This window comes from Takifugu flavidus, chromosome 12 (genome assembly GCF_003711565.1).
Source record: "Takifugu flavidus isolate HTHZ2018 chromosome 12, ASM371156v2, whole genome shotgun sequence".
Taxonomy (NCBI): Eukaryota; Metazoa; Chordata; class Actinopteri; order Tetraodontiformes; family Tetraodontidae; genus Takifugu; species Takifugu flavidus.
In genome coordinates, this window is record NC_079531.1 from 4456046 (window position 1) to 4472876 (window position 16831).

At 49.1% G+C, this 16831-nt stretch overlaps 1 protein-coding gene across 6 annotated transcripts in view; it reads right to left on the reverse strand.

The window, feature by feature from the left end:
- The window catches only part of robo1 (roundabout, axon guidance receptor, homolog 1 (Drosophila)), a 143518-nt gene that overhangs the window by 22919 nt on the left and 103768 nt on the right, over positions 1-16831 (reverse strand). For all 6 annotated transcript variants that reach the window (XM_057049322.1, XM_057049324.1, XM_057049321.1 and 3 more), the window contains 6 exons: positions 9444-9601; positions 5961-6081; positions 5003-5141; positions 4777-4904; positions 716-840; positions 445-616 (listed from right to left, as the gene is read on the reverse strand). In XM_057049322.1, coding sequence (XP_056905302.1) covers positions 445-616; positions 716-840; positions 4777-4904; positions 5003-5141; positions 5961-6081; positions 9444-9601 — 843 coding nt within the window. The remainder of the gene's footprint in view (positions 1-444; positions 617-715; positions 841-4776; positions 4905-5002; positions 5142-5960; positions 6082-9443; positions 9602-16831) is intronic.

A 16831-nucleotide genomic window follows, 5' to 3' on the forward strand; every position in this document is an offset into this window, starting at 1 on the left:
GGATCCAGGTGCTCCCAGAACAAGTAATGGTTGCAGAGATCTCTGCGGGTGAAGCCGAGCTCGGCCCATCGGGCCGGGAGAGAGCAGCTCTTGGGGTGATTAGAGGACCAAATCCAAACCTCACCACACAGCAGACAGCAGCAAGCCAGCCGTGCAGGACCAACAGAGAGGCTAACCAGCGCGAATCCATAGAAACCAGATCCCGAGCCACGGTCTGAGTGCACAGGCACCAGAGAGTCTCCAACTCTGACAGGAACACGCTGAGCAGGCCAGACCAAACCTCATTTTCTGCATTAATATGCCCCGCAGCGCCGCCACAGCGTTCAGCCCAACAGAATTAGCATGAGCCCAATATTATCCCAAATACCAACGTTCAAATTTACTCTCGGTGCTCCTCTAATTCCCTCCGCGGTCCTCCTTTATGCTAAAACGGCGCTCGCTTACCGTCAGTGACCTCGAGCAGGGCCTTGGTGATGACGCTGCCGGCGATGTTGAGGGCCTGGCAGCTGTAGTATCCCATGTCCGAGCGCTCGGCGTCGGTGATGGTCAGGTCGCCGCTCTGGGACACGGAAAACCTGCTGGAGGGCTGAGGAGGTTGGTAGGAGAAGAGCAGATTCTGCCGGGGACAAAGAGCTTGTTCAACGTCTCGCTTCCCCACATTACTGTGGTAAAGATAAAGAGGAGGATGGTGGGGGGGTGGGGGGGGGTTGTTTACCTGACTGCCTTCCTGTTGCCAGAAAATGGCCGGCTGAGGGTTGCCGGTGGCTTCGCACTGGAAGGTGACGGTCCTGCCGACCCCGACCACCTGGTTCCGAGGCCTCACCACAAACACCGGGGGCACTGGGGGACAGCCCAGAAAACCGTCAGCAACTCAGCACATTACAAGATCCCACAGCCTGCACAGACCTTTTTACAAAACTTTGAACTTTAAACATGTGTAAAACCGATTAAAGAGCCCATTAATCAGACTCGCACTAGCGGCTTATCGCAGATAACCAACTAGAAAAAAAACAAGGGCTCCGTCTATGCGTATTCGACAGCGAGGACATGGACCATTAAAATTTACATGGAAATGGGAAATAAATTTAAGCCATCTGTCCACGCTGGCGCGCCCCAGTGGCGCACAGGCCCCAACCAGGAGGCAGTATTCATGCATCTTAATCACAAATTCCATCTCGGGCTGCGACATGCGGCCTCGCTGGGTCTAATAGGCCATTTATGTGAGGGGACACACCCTGAGCCACTGACTGAGACCTTCAGTGATATCTCCAAATAAAGCATAGGGCTAGAAACATTTTAATATTTTCTTTATACCACAGCTGCGCTTCAACCTAAGCGAAGCAATCTGAGAGCTGTCGTCTGTAATATGGACGCAATCTGTCCACGAAGGTGACGGCTAATGCACAAAAGGAGGAAATAATAGAATGAAATGAGGCGCTTTTACCTTCGAAGCCCAAGCTGAGCGTATTTTTTACCCATTAATGTCCTTTTGTCACTGTTGCCCGTGACAACAAAGACATAAGTGCTGATTGGAGGGTGGAGTGATGGAAGGAGGAGGATGGAGGGGGGAAGCGGTGCTAGCTTCCTGTCTCTGTCAGGGCGGTGAATAGGTGACGGGTGACATTTCAACTTACCAGACACGACTAAAAAGGAAACAAAAAGACAACAAGGACAAAAACCCATGGATGAATGAAGAAATAATTAACAGCGTGACATAAAAGAGGAGACAGAAAACAACAGTGTGAGGTGTCGTATTTTAGCCGAGACAGAAATCCTGGAGGGCAGAGCGGAGGATAATCAGTGATTCAGAGATGATCACACACATAACACAACATTTGGACCTGCCATAAACAGGTCGAATAAAATGTCAACGACAGCAGAAACACAACGTCCATATTGTGAGACATTAGACAGATGTTTTATGCGTCCCATCGTAGCGTCACCCCTGCCTCCTGGTCCAGGTGTTCTATGTCCTTGTAGGATGAACGTGGTTGGAGCAGCCGGTTCAGAGCCCGACTCACAAAACCGCAAGGTGAACGTTAACGGTCGGGCCCTCCCGGTTCGTAGATCTTCCCGATCGCTCGCGTTATCTAATCTGTTGGCTTCGACAGCTCCCATGAAACATAAACGCTGTCAGTCACCGTAATGACCAACCCCAACCCCCACCCCCACCCCCACTCACACACACACACTCTCTCCCTCACCTCCGCCCAGGCTGCCCTTTAAAATGCAGATAAGACCGACATCAAACACGAAGCAGCCAGGAGAAGATGCACCCTCGCCGCCTGTCCGCAGGCGCCTTGCGGCAATGAGAGCGTCCACGCCCGAGAACGCCCGAGTGCACCAACGCACAGGCATCCGTGTGTGCCTGAGCCTCTAATGAGGTAACCCGACCCCTCCCATGCTGCTGTGATCACTGCGATGAGACTGAAGGGGGGACGGGAGTGTAAAAACCTGAGCGGGCTGCTTTGTTGTGGCCTTTTCACAGGAGCCTCATCGATAAGCTGATCAGAGTGGCGGAGGGGAAAAAAGGGAGCGAGAGAGATGGCGTGATTTGGCCTTCAGCCCTGCAGCTGCACATCAGAGCCAAGAAGGGAAACATTCAAAATAATTTCAGCTGAGGGGCAGTCCAGGGACGAGTCGGCGTATTTGAGAGATTTATTGCGTCCATGAAAGAAAATGATGATGGAACGTGGATCCGTTTGATGGTGGTACATCAGTAAAATGGGATGCCGAGATAAAACGGCACAAATGGCGCCGGCGGAGGCCGTCGGTGTTTAGCACCACTGGCTGAAGGCGATGTGAATCTGAATCAGCAACAACGTGCGACTAAACACTGAAATAGAAGCATCATCCACCAACAGCAGCCTGACATCAATACTGCGAATGGTTCCACAAAGTGTAAACAAGGCTCGCGGCCAATTATGCTTTTCTCCTATCAATCAATTAATTATTTTACTTGACATCTTTACAAGCCCGAAGCTGGCGTAGGAGTCCAACAAACACGCCTCTCAAACGGTGACTCACTGATTAAGCAGAGTAAAGAAAAACGCCCCGCGGCGCCGCGGCCACAACGACGCCGTTGTTCATTGACAATCTGACCGGGGAAGGTGTGACGGTGCTTTCTGGGGCACACAGAGCTGGATTCTTCCCCATAACTGACCCACCTTAAAAAAATAGGGATATTCTATGCTGAGAGGACAGTGGCGTGATGTATATTGGTTAAATCCAGTATTGGAATTGTCTTGGTTTTATAGTCCATTTCCTCATCCCAGCACATTTGGCAGAAAAGCTCCGCTCAAAGGATATTTACATTGAATCTGCGTTGGCCTTAGGGTTCACATTACCCAATTTGCGGTGGGACTCTCTGCCAGTAGCTCGCTGTGGCTGAAATTATATCATTGGGCTATGCGGTTATGCAGCGCCTCGGCATCGCCCGCCGGCCACAGACGGACACACAAACGCACACACACACAACCGTTGTCTCTGCGACAGCGATGTCTTACTACCTATGTGCCGCTCCGCCGGCTCCTTCAGACCTACAATTAGCCGGATTCTCTTTCCTTTCCTAAGCCTGCGTCTGTAATTAGAAGCATGTCATTTCCGGGTGCGGGACTGTGGCCCGCTTCTCTTTAATTAGCCGGACTGCTCGGTGCCCGCGGACCGCTCTGGAATGAGGCACGGGGATCTGAAGAGCTGGTGGAAATGTTTCAAGGACTGGAAGCGAGCACGGACAATCATTTACTCGCTTGGTCTGTGCTGGTTTTATTTGTTCAAGTGTGTGTTTTATGTCCTCGCCCATTAGTTGCTGCCTTTCTAACTCGTAAAACGTGCCGGGGAGGGGGGGTTACTGCCAAGGAGGGATGAAATGAGCTGGCCGGCGAGGAGCGTATTGAACTGGTGCATCGATGCGGCTTCAATCATTAACGCAGATTTCAACTGGGAGACCAAAAGAGTCAAACCTGCAATAAGGGGAGAGGATTCGTCCAGCATATTGACAGGGGAGCCTAATTCTGCTTTTCGAACCAATTTAAAGATTTAAACAGAGTAAATCAGGGACTAATTGTGAAGGGCAGAGGTGTGAAGACGGGGGGTCTGGGTGGGGGTTGGCCGATGAATGAAATTGCCTTGTCTCCTTATATCTGCGCTGCCTTCTGAGAGTGACGTTAATATGACCGACCCCAGCGCACAAACCCACCCCCACACACTTCGCCACGGTTTGCGGCCCTGGCCCCACTTCCCGAACCGTTCTGCATCGTTGGAGAGCCGCCACCGGGGCCCGGCCCGCTCGCTGTCAAATCTCCCGAGTGCCGATCCCTCCTCTAACTCCCAGCATTCCCATTAGCTTGGCATTAAATGGCTCCTGTGTTCCTCTGACTCCCAGGAGGGTTTGGGTGGGGGGTGGATCCCAGCCCCCCAGTTTCTTTCAATGACTCCTTTCTGAATGTTCAGGGTGTGTGACCGACCGCTTTATATTCCAACCGTGTTAATAAGATGTCTGACGGAGAGGGCCACAGGAGACGCACAGATTCTATAGGTTCAGAAATAGTCCAGTAGGTCTCAACACACTTGAGAAATGCCACTTGTGTAGGGAAACAAAATCAATCACCGCTCATCCTCCATGTGCACGGCTCTGTAGCAGCTATAGATTTTTGCATTTCTCTTTTATTAGAAATCAATCGGCTAACTGAGGGAGAATATTTGGAAGTGATGACCACATGTTCATTTTAAAGCGCTCTGAGAACAGGTGGGGCGAAGAAAAGGCTGCGTTCTTACCGTGGACGGTGAGCGTAGCCGATGCTTCCGCCTTGCCCACCATGTTCTCCGCCACGCAGGTGTAGGAGCCGACGTCGGCCGAGATGAGTCGACGGATCTTCAGGGTGTGATCTTCACGGATCTCGTATCTGGAGAACAGGAAGTATAATGAACACCAGAATCAACCAAGGACATGGACAAAGGGAAGAACAGGGTCTAAAACAAGGGGCCAGGAGGTGAGGCTTACCTCCCTTTGGGAAGGTCCCCGTCATCTTTCCTCCAGCGTACAGTGGGAACCGGGTCGCCGCGGGCTTCGCATCTAAACTCTACACTTTGGTCCACTAATACCACTTGGCTGCTGGGGCGACGGACAAAGCTAGGACGTTCTGAGTGGATTAAAGCAAAACATCAATTAAAAAGTAAATTACACATCACAGACCTGTATCCCCAGATTAAAATTGAATCCATTTAATGATGAAATTCCTTAAATCCGGCTCAAGTCTTGGGTTTTGTTTTGGTTTGCTCGGCTCCAAGAGATTTATAAAAAGCAATCTAATTAGATATGTTAGCTTAAGATTCATCGGGACAGATGCATTGAAATGCCACAGTTACGCCCAGATAATGTTAAATTACACATAAACCGAAAACAAGGCTGTGAAAAAGTCTGCAAAGCAAGTCTAATCCACCCTGTCATCTCGCTAATCCCATCATCATAATGTTTAGCTCTGAGAGTCTGTGGCGGCTACACCAAGTCAGGGGTTCACTCTTTTTTTTCCCCCTCTCTGTAAAACAAACGGTTTCAACAAGTCTTCCAATAAAAGAGACATTTTAGTTTTATTCCCAGTCTTTACAAAACCGTAATCCAACGGATGATAAAAGCGGTCAGAAGAGTGGAGACAGAGGAAACTGGTGATAAAAATCAAAGGTCTGGGAGCTGGAGAATATCGGGGTCAGAGGTCAGTTATTGTGAAATAGGAGACGAGGCTTCTGGGGCCAATGTGGGATTCATAGCTATGTGTAAGACTGGAGGTCATCTCACACTCCATCTGATAAAGGTCAGTGACACTATTTAGTTCCCTGGGAATGAGAGCGGCACAGCTGGACATCTGGAGTTTGTTTATGAGCACAGACAAACAGGAATCGAGTGTAATCGTGCTTGTGTTGTGCACATCACAAGGAACGGAGGGAGAAAAGAGAAAAATTACCCAATACTGTGAGTTCGGCTATTTCGCTCTCGCGTTCCCCGACCATGTTTGTACCCACGCACACATATTTCCCGGCATCACTCTTCCGGGCATTCGTGATCATCAGCTTCCCTCCGCGGATCTGGGGGGGAATAAAAGTAGGGGGTGAGAGGCTAATAGAGGAAAAAAAAGCAACATTGGAGTCTAAGAGACACTTGTAAAGCCATTCCAATTCCATGATATCATATACTCAAATCCAAAATGGCAAAATGCTTGAAAATGCTGTTTATTAGGTCACTTCCAGGGTTGGACACCAGTTCCTTGACCTTTTTGCTGTTCCCACTCCTCTGCCAATCACTCATGAGCTTCCCAAGCCAACATAACCGCAGGTCCCCGGGGAACACCTGAAACCGCACAACACACGGCCCCGCACACAACACAAGTTTCACCTGCCATTGTTCAGCCTGCTTCACACACTGGCTTTCTTGGAACCGCTTTGTGTGGGTACCAGCAAAATGGAGAGCAAGTGAAAGCAAGTACACGCACACTCACATGCGGTGAATGTGTGTTTGTCCAGGTGAATATCATGTCAGTTATTTCCCAGGGCTTTGATTACAGGCCAGAGGAGGTGCTTTGTTCTCAGGCAGTCAGAAAGGCAGCTCCGGCCCCGGCTCAGGCCCCTCGTCTCCTCTCTGAGCTCACAGCCACGCCAGTCAGCACAGGGACAGACAATAGCGCCGGAGCGGGGGTGATCCCTGTACCTCGAAGGGGCTTGAGGTTTTAAATGCACACATGGGCCTAGAGGAGCGGGACGCCCTCCTGCTCGCAGGTAACCGATCCCCTCATTAGAGCAGCACTGACAGAAAACGCGACACACGATCCTGCACGAAGCGCTTTTCTTTGTGATGGCGATGTTAAAACTCAAGAGCTCCTCACTTGTGACAAACACGTGCAAGAATGTTTTTGCCCCCGCCCCCCAAAAGTGGCAGGGATAACACATTCCTCAGCCTTTTACCCCTGCTTAATATTCATTGTGGAGAAGCAGGATGCGGAGACCTGAAGAGCCTGTAAAGGTCTGGCTTGTTGGGGGGCACCCCGCGGTGCTGGAGGGGTTTGAAGTATCATTATGTTACTGTTTGTTTGAGGAAAGGCTTAGCCGTTAAAACGCTGTGACACTCACAAAAGGCCCAAGGTCAGGCCAGACCAGAGAGCGAGCAAAGTGTGGGGGTGCGCTGTCGGTTCCACGGGGCTTTGACATGAGGATCCACTTAAAGCCCCATCCACTTTATCCATATTCTTACCCCAGCATGGAAGTGACCGTTCCCCACAGGGATATTTGGAGGGTGAGAGCAGAAGAGACTCTAGAGGGGGTCAAAATAAATTATTTTTATTCGCGCATATCCTTTCCACTCAACGCGGCAAAGCACACCGGCAGCAGAAAGCCCCAACAATTTAGCCATTATCCCGGCATTACACGGAGATGGCTCCATCCCGCTGCCTTTTGTCTTCTGTCATTTGGCAATGTCGATAATGGAAAATCCTCCATTCAGCCCGGACTCACACGGCAGTGAGGGAGGGTGTTCATTTTCCAGACGGATAATTAGTCTCAACAACTGCACAAAGGGAAGGACAATGTGGGGCATTTGGGCTGTTTGTGTTGGTGACAGAATCGCGTCCCGGTCAAAACAGACACGCTGGCGGTTCTTCGGCTTCTGCTTGCAATTCTCACAGAATTGCAGACAGCTGTGTTCGGGGGCACACAGCGTCGGACCCGCCTCGGGTTTTTTTACGGCCCGGCAGGAAACTTTTCACAGCCGACTCACATCGAGCTACAAATATATGCGAGATGGCGCGCAGCGGGTCGCCGGCGTTTATGCGCAGCCTGCCAGAAGAACGCGAGTTCCTCTCTGCTTCCTCCTTATCCCGGGATAATCGAAAAGCCCGGTGAAGTGGAGAGCAGGGAGAAAAATCCCCGCTGCATGCGGCTCGGGACCTTGTTCAGATCACCGGCCATCACCAAGGAGACTGCACGTTCCTGCAGGCTGCAGAGAGGGAGGAATGGCCCGAACACAACAATGCAAGGGGGCCCTTTGACGAGCTCAGCTGTTCATCACATTATAAAAATTCCAGCCCGCGCTTCCCTCGCTATGGCCCAAAATTCTCTCATACGCGGTTCCATAAAAAACCCAAACTCCCTGGTCATAACCCCCTGGCTGTCCTTTTTCTAATACAATCTGCGCTGCTGTCCACAGGACATCGTCTAGACTTCAGTCAGTCATCACACTTGATTGCACACACTTAGTGCTACTTTCAAAGTGCTCTGCTGGGAACGCTCAGACTGTGAGGTTTTGTGCTTGACAGGAAGTTTACAGTGAGCAGCACCAGCTGGTGCCCCAAAGCCTGCCTTCAGTTCCAGCGCTGGGGTAAAGCAGCGGCGTGCACGTTTCCCCCTTCGCCGAGCAAAAACACAAACAGTGCATGAGCGAGATCACGGCGTGGAAGAGAGAAGAGTCGAAAGTGCAGTTTCGTAGGCGACGTGTCAATGCGATTTTAATGATTCTTTCGTTCTTTAGCCAAATCCTATTTTTCATGATGAACCTCAAACTAACATCTGCACTTTTAGGGAGTTTGAGTTAGAATCAAGGCTGACTGAGCAAAAAATAAGAAATGAAAATCAGTCGGTCCAACACTGCCCTTCACAGGACTTCCAACAGCAATAAATCATGATTTTTAACTTACTGAAAAATAAATATGTGGATTTCAGAGGTTTTTTAGATTATTATTACTAGTGGAGCTCATTTATTAAACTGGTTTTCCAAGCCTGAACTGTGAGGTTAGCCACCATCGACACTTGGCCAAGCTACTTGACTCCTTAACAGCGGAGAGCCCTGAAACACATCTCACTTCGCGTAAACTGGATCCAGACCACAGCTAATTACTTTCATTACCTTTGTCTATTAGCCCAGTGCTGAGTCCGACCCTTCTTACTTTCCCCGAAGCGCGGATGAAGTCAGTATTAATTTAAAACAAGCAGAGAAAAAGAGCAACATTTTATCAAGATGGCCTCCCAGCAGGCACGGACAGCTGCAGCTCTGACTTCACTGGTGATTGAATTAATCGGTAGTCTGCTTTCAAATCAAAGCCGTTTGGCTTCTCCGTGGCGGGACGCAGCAGAGAAGGACTTTTTACTCCGCGATTCCGCTATATCGACGCTCCTGAGGTGATTTCATCAGCAGGCCGTCCCCGATCGATGCGGCGCTGCTGACGGATGAAGCGAGAAGACCGATTCTCTCCCCCCCGCAGTCATTAAAGGCTGTTGCCACCAAAATGCCTTCCTGGGGTTCTGCAATTGCTCGATGCGAATAATGAGCCAAGCAAATCAATCGTTTGCAGACGGCGATGGTGCTGAATTGACCGGCATCGCTGGGTCATCGTGTCTCCCATCATCCATGCTGCGATTTAAGTCACAGCTGCAAAGACAAAGGGGGAGGGAGGAAGCCTTACGGTGATTCTCTCGTCTCGGTCGTCGATGTTAACGCCGTCTTTCTTCCATGATATGGTGGGCTCGGGATGTCCACGTGGGGGTTGGCACTCCAGGACTGCGGGTTCTCCGGCCGCCACGATCACATCTGCAGGATTTTGCCTGAAGTCATCGCGTAAAACTGCAAAAATTAAAGAAGAAGGGAGAGAAAACGATATTAGCTTGCTGAATTTAAAAAAATAACAGATCACCCAATAATGATAAAGCAACAGAGGCAGCAGCATCAAACTGGATTAAATATATGCTAGTGAATATACATTAAAAAAAGGTACAGAAAAAGTGGTGATGAGCACATGTACATCGTGACGATGACCTTGCTCTTTGTCATTCTGGTTTGAATCTTATCAAGCACACGAATCAGCATTTTAATGCATGCCGATCACCTCTCCATCACTTCTCTTCATCTGCTGCTGACACGCATTTACATGCCTCTGCGCTGGAAGGCATCCAAACAAAGATGAAAATTTACATTGGATTCCAATCCTACGCCGCTGCCTTAAGGACTCTGCCGAGCGATCATTCATATTTGCATCGATTTTCACTGCAAGACATGAGGTTAAAAAAAGACAACACGCTGCTGTGGATTTTCATTATTGTGACATGCCAGGTCGTAGCATCTTACTCCTGAATGTAATTTAATCCAGAATAGATGCGTCGGGATTTTCATTTATGCAAAAATAATAAAATAGAAATGACAGAACCAGCATATCTAAAAGGATTGCTCTCATTAGAGCATCACATTGACGTTTTTTTTCTAACTGGCAGCTCCAACAGAGCAGATCAATGCAGATCTACTTCTTGAGGAACCGCAGTGCATCTCTGGGCTACGAATCTCTGGAGTTACAGATGAATGTGACCTTTATTAAGAGGGTCAAGTAAAGAAAAAGCAACGCGCTCACTCCTTACTCCGAACGTAAGGAACCATTTTCCGAGCTTCACAGCACACCCATAAAACAGTTATGAAAATAACTGGAAGGAGAGCTCGTAAGTGTGAGGCCACACACGGCGCTCAGCACAGCGCACTTTTGTCAACGTGCCGCATAAAAATCCACGGGTTTGTCTGTTTTTGGGGGGGATAAAGAAGTGTTCCCATTGTCTCACGCTCCTAAACTCATTCTCAGATCACCTCAGTCACAGATCAAAGTGGGACCCACTCCAGGACCCCTCACCTACTGACAGCCAACAAATTCCTGACTAAACCCTTTAAGCACTTAATTGGTCACCGCTGAGCTCAGATACTGCTCCTCGCAACGCGGAGTAAGAGTCCAATCCAAAGGAAGGAAACTGGATTTGGAGTCAAAAACATATTAAAAGCATCTCTACTCCTTGGCTGCACATCCGTAACATCTTTCATCCTCATTTTTACATAAAAGGGCCTCATTAATCAAAAACAAAGCAAAAATAACTGTGTTTCCACTGTTAAACACACAGTGTGCACATATGAATAATGAACATGTGCAATCCCCTAAAATTTCAACACTCATTCTCTTTCCAAGTTAAACTCAGTGGCGCAGCTGCATGGCGGGTGAGCTCATTCGCCGCGGCTCAAAGCAGATGCAGCCATCAAGGAATGCAAATGTAAACACCAAACATCTGATCCATTCGAGCTACAACTGAAGAAACACGTCTGCGTCTGCATCAGAACGATCCACCTGGTCTGCGGAGTGATCTGCTGACACCGAGATGAGAGGCTGATGGCGGAGGGATACGTGTGGCGACTATGGCCGTAACATATTGAAATGAGTCCACCCTCGAGTTTACGGGTACGTGCAAGTTCAAGATCTTTGACCGTAGAATTCATTGCAAATCAGGCGACAATGTTTTATGACATTTAAAGCAAAGCAAAGAACTATCATAAAAGCTTTTAACGCACCATGATTGACCTTTTATCTTACCGCCAGGTGTTTGTCGATAAAGTTTTTTCTTTTAGCTTTTACATTAGGTGCACACCATCTCCTCTCAGCTAGTTTTGACCCCTATGGCTAAGTCTACATATTCGCTAGCATGCAGATGTGCCTGTCCCTCTATCAGACTAAAAAAGGGAGCTGCTGTGGGAAAACTAGGGGGAAGGAGGCATGTTAAATTGACTAGATTGAGGCCAGAGGGAGAGTCCTCCTCAACAGTGCTCACTCCTCCACCACGCTCCTCCAAACCGACACCTCTTTGTTATAAACACAGCTGAGGGCGGCGGGGAAGACAGCCCCGGACATCTGCGTGCAGTGGAACACAAATCCTCACCGATAGAGGCATGAGCGGGAAAAAGAAAGCGAGGCGGGAGAGCCTGGAGAACTGAGCAGAAGTCGTGTTAGAGTCTGATCCTCTGCTACCTTGGTCGAACCCAACATCCAAGCATCCCTGTTTCCTCCTTCCATCCAGCGTGGGTCACCTGTCTCCCAGCATGCTCTTGCTCTGGGAGCCAGAAACGGGGTAACAAACATCACAAAGAGGTGCGCACGCTGCGCTGAAAGCATATGTGTCTGCATGTTCGGTGTGGTCTGTGTTTGGGATAATGAGCCTACTCGACCATTCTGTCTGCGCAGCGAGCCTGCAGCTGTCCCCCAGCAGATAATATTTCCTGCGCTATTAACAGCGAGGCCAAACTCTGTGTGTGTGTGTGTGTGTGTGTGTGTGTGTGTGTGTGCCTGCAGGAGGGCGTACACAAAGAAGCAATTTCAGTTTGTGGCTTAATATGTGGAAATAGGCCAAAGCCACAGGTCCCATGTGAAGTCGCCTCTTTGTCCATCCTGGATTTGCTGAAATATGCCGATGGTGGGATAAAAACGGTGACATATCCGGGTCCGGACAGACAGTCTTGTGAAGGGGAAAGGGTCTATTTTGCGTGCCGTTTCCTCTTTTCACTTGGGCAAAAACAAAACAGGGCCTATCTCATCAGGCCACCACGCCTCGCTGCACGACAAACGTCTGACTGAGCACAACCATTAAACAACCATATCTATAAAGCGGAGGCTTACCGGTAGTTTGGAGTGGCAACCAATACCTCTGCCAAGCCTCATCTGACCACATTCTACTGCTTGACAAATTGCTCCCCAGGTCCACGGTAGCAAATCCAAGCTACTGTATGTCATCGAGGCTAACGTAATTAGCTGCTATCATTTCTTCCACGCATGCCTCGCTCTAAAGGTCAGCTGAGATGGCTGCTCTCAGAGCCGAAACCTCTTTGGTCCATCCCCTCCAGAAATGATCGCCCTCACACGCACACACAAACACAATCTTCCCCAGGAAATTGAAAGCAGATGTTTAAATGTCAAATTAAAATGAGATTCCCGTGCTGCTGGCCCTCCAACCTTAATGAAAATGAAGACTTAATACCACACACAAGTCAGGGTGGGAAGATCAGATGAGCTTTGTTCTGAGGAAATTAAACCAAGTACAACAAGCTTCCCTGCAATCCTTGGAAGGATACAAAAACAAACCCACGAGGGAATTAAAGATTTATCAATAGGCACCCAGAGTCAATCCTGCAGAGACACGGAGCACAGCATGGGTCTGGCTTTAGCTGGGGGATTTTGTTCTTCAAACAAGATGCACACTCAGGCTCCTTAAGGGAAGAAGAAGAAGAAGAAGAACTAATAACAGGAAAAGTTTACAGAAGTTTACAGAAGACAAGGAGGAAAATGTACTTAAAAGCAGAGTAGAAAAAACACATGCACCCCATATAATCCTTGCAAGAAAAGGAAAAAGGGAAGCAAAGGAAGGAAAATCCATGTTCTTCCTTTTGGTCTCGTCTCCTGGTTTCCTTCAGGCAGTGATGCTTCTTTACACTTGAACCAACGTGATCCTTTGCTCTCGGGAACCACAATGTCTGGCACAATATTACCTGGAGAACCGGGAGGACAGTTCAAAAAAGAGCAAAGCAGTCGTTCCAGTGTAAATATTCAAAAGGCAAATAATGAAACGAACCAAATCTAAGTCCCAGGAAACACAACCAGCTCGACCTTCCTGACACTGCACGGCATGTGGAGCATCTCCGTGTGTCTTCTCAGTACCTGAACACTCATTCATGTTCTTCTCACTATCCTAAGAAATTGTTTTGACACCCCCCTCAGTGCTGACCTCAAGAAATTCACTTCTCCTCAGCACACACACACTCACACTGGGCAGCTACATCAAACACAGGCTTATAGCAACAGCATGCTAGCCCATGCCACTCTATCACCGCCCGCAGGTACATAACTTGGCAGCTGCGTACAGCTCGTTGGAACCTCACAGACCTGTCGTTTCGCAGGTGGGTGTGAATCTACATCAGGCTACTTTGGCCTTTTCCTGCTGCTCTCCTGCTCACCGCTGCCCCTAGCCCCTCCACCAGGGAGATGAGATCGGACATGGCATTCTTCCCTCTTTTTCATTCCTCAGCTCTGAGCTCACGCCCTCCTGTCCACCCCGAAGAGTGCCTCTCATCTCCAGCAGCATGCAAAAACACTAACGTACACTGCCTGATATAAACCGCCTGAAACACAGAGAGAGGTTGTAGATGATTGCTACAAAGAACAAAAGTCATCCCTCTGTTAGAATAATAGAGTCCACATTTTCTGAATCAGAATGGGTAAACACACTCGGCAGCCAAAATAATGGGCACCCATAAATATGTCAACATGGCGAGACAGACAAACAGACAGACAGCTTCCCTTTAGGGTCCACACCTGCACAGATGCTCATCCAGCAGAGATGTATCATGCACTCTATTGTTACTGGCATGTGCAGAATGAACAACACGTGTACCACTAACCGATACACGGATAGCAAATGCTGAGGAAGGTGCACAGCAGGGATGCACAGGACGCGCACGGCAGCGTCCACATGCGGACCTCATGTGCGTTAATATCAAACAGCATTATGGCCGAACATAAGGAAACGTAAACATGTGCAGACACACAGGCGCACTCGCGCGCGCCACATAAAGGAAATGTTACCCCACGGCGGTGCAGACAGAGAGACCATTGAGTGCCTGCGTTTGTTTAAATGGCCATAAGTTTTCTTGTCAGGCTTGCAGAGCGAGAGACAGAGGAAAGAGCGAGAGAGAGATGGCAAACACGGCGCGGAGGGCGGCGCGGAGGGCAGCGCGGAGGGCGGTTTATGTGAGTGCCTGAGTGAGTGAGTGACTTGGCACCTCCAGGTTCAATAAACAGTCCATGTTTGATTGGACTGCGAGGTGAGGAGACCTTGCACTAAAATAAAGAGGGGTTTTTTGAGTGGAATCTGGCGGGGAAAAACAGCTTGGGAATCACTTTCTCTGCAAAAAAAAAAATAAAGCTGCTATTACAAACATAAAAGATCCCATAAAATCCTGATAGCAAAGCGCGCTGCCAAAAACCAAACTGTCTAATAGACATCTGCGTGTGATTTTCACACTTCAGTTTAATGAGTGAAAAACATAGACAAGTCATTTTAAGGATTTGTCAGCTTCTGGCAGTTTAGTCTCACGCGGCTGTTTTCATTCCGAAGGACCTTCGGATACCTGTCGTGCGAACTCATCATCAGGCACCTCGGATTATGACTGTGTATTAAACACTCTTTTCTCATTAGCATTAGCAGCTGGCTCAGAGAAGTAAAACACTCCGCCTTCGCTAGAAAACGAAGGGTTTCACGTGATATTAGGACCCCAATGAGGCCGATGTCACTGGTAAATCAACCTGCAGGAGGAAAATTCCCTAACGTACGCAACAAAAGATGACCTGTCAGAGCTTATGGAAGCATTGACAGCGAGGCTCTGCCGATGGCTCCCTGAGGAAGGAGAGAAACTGAGAAGACGAGCAGACAGGCTCTTATCGCTGTGGAAATGTTAACCCTGAAGCTTTCTCTGTGGAAACACAAAACAACATGTAACACAAGCGCTTGGCACTCACATGAACACCTGTGCAGCGCGCTCCCTCACTGTCCCACTCACAGGGGACATGGGAGGAAGCCACAGGGGCCGTGGTGTCCCCTCTGTCAACTCTAGAGGACACAGACTGCGGATTGCAGATGTTATTAGATTGAGGTTTGCCAAAAAAAAAAGCAGGTCTTTTGTCTCTTTGTGTGTTTTCGAAATCAGGATATTTGCTGCAAACTATCAATCTAAAACCTGTTTGACAGAGAGGAAACAGTTTCTGGGAAAACTGCCGTCAGTGTGGGTTACAGATTATCCTCCAGAGTCCGGATGTTGATTCTGAAAATACCCGCTGATGCCATTCCTTTATTTTTAGGTTTTGGTAAACTTGGCTCATCCTGTGAGCACCAGATAAAACACACTCAAACATCTCAACGGATTTCTCATAAACCGGAGCAGATACCACTGGAGATAAGCTCACATATGTTTCGCTGTAGCTCCTGTAAGCTGACCCAACAACATGGTTCTCTTCCGTCTTCGGTGTCCCCCCCCCAATCTGTGGGCGTCTCTACGTGAAATGGTTGAGCATATACACATTGTGCGTTTGTCAACACAGAATGCTCGTCACGGCAAACACCGAGAGAGCAGGAGAATCTCCTCACCCACTTGTTCCTGAGCTGTTGTTGCACAGTTCATATTGTGTCGGTTATGTTTGCTGACAATATCTTGCTCCCCCCCCCCCCCCCCCCCGCCTGTGTGGCCCCACCAGCGAGCCCTCTCCCAGCATTTGCAAAGATGAGGGCCTTATTAAAACAATCTTCCCAATTAACATTCCAGGCTCCAGGAGCCCCGCCACCCCCCCCACCCCCCCCACCCCCCCGCTCCTCCACATCTGACCCCTCCTCGGCTCCGGGCTGACAAAGACGCTGTGTATAACCCAGACTGTTAGGACCGGTTTTGCACGTGCGCTTATCTGGGAACTGTGAGGGGAGAGGACGAGCAGGACATGAGAAGGAAATGGAGTAATGAGTTAGCACCATGGTTCCGTCCTTCCTGCAGACACTCCAAATTTAATCTGACATCCAATGATTTGGGCTCATTTCCAGGCCGGGGAAACCTCGTAGGGCCGGACGAGCCCGATAGAATGCTAACACAGGCCACCCGAGAAATGACTGGGATAAACATGGACCCTGCACCTGCAGCTTGCATCATCTATGGCAAATATTTGGAGACATCACACGACTGTCGTGTTGAGTCGGGCCTCAGCCTTTTCCAGCCCTGCGTAAGAGGGACCAGCCTCGCAGAAGCAGGTGGGTCTGCTTGGGTCCAGTCCTTCCTTGAAGGTACGTTCAGGCTGCGTGTCACGAATGCATCCTTACTGAAACCCAGCGCCCATGTGGTGCACGGATGTTCTCTGTGGCCTTTCAAACAAACTAATTCCGAGCACATAACTTTGAAATCTCCTCATCCAGAACTGGGGCAGTGGAAACCTTAGACTCATACACTTAGTTCCAAATGAAAGTC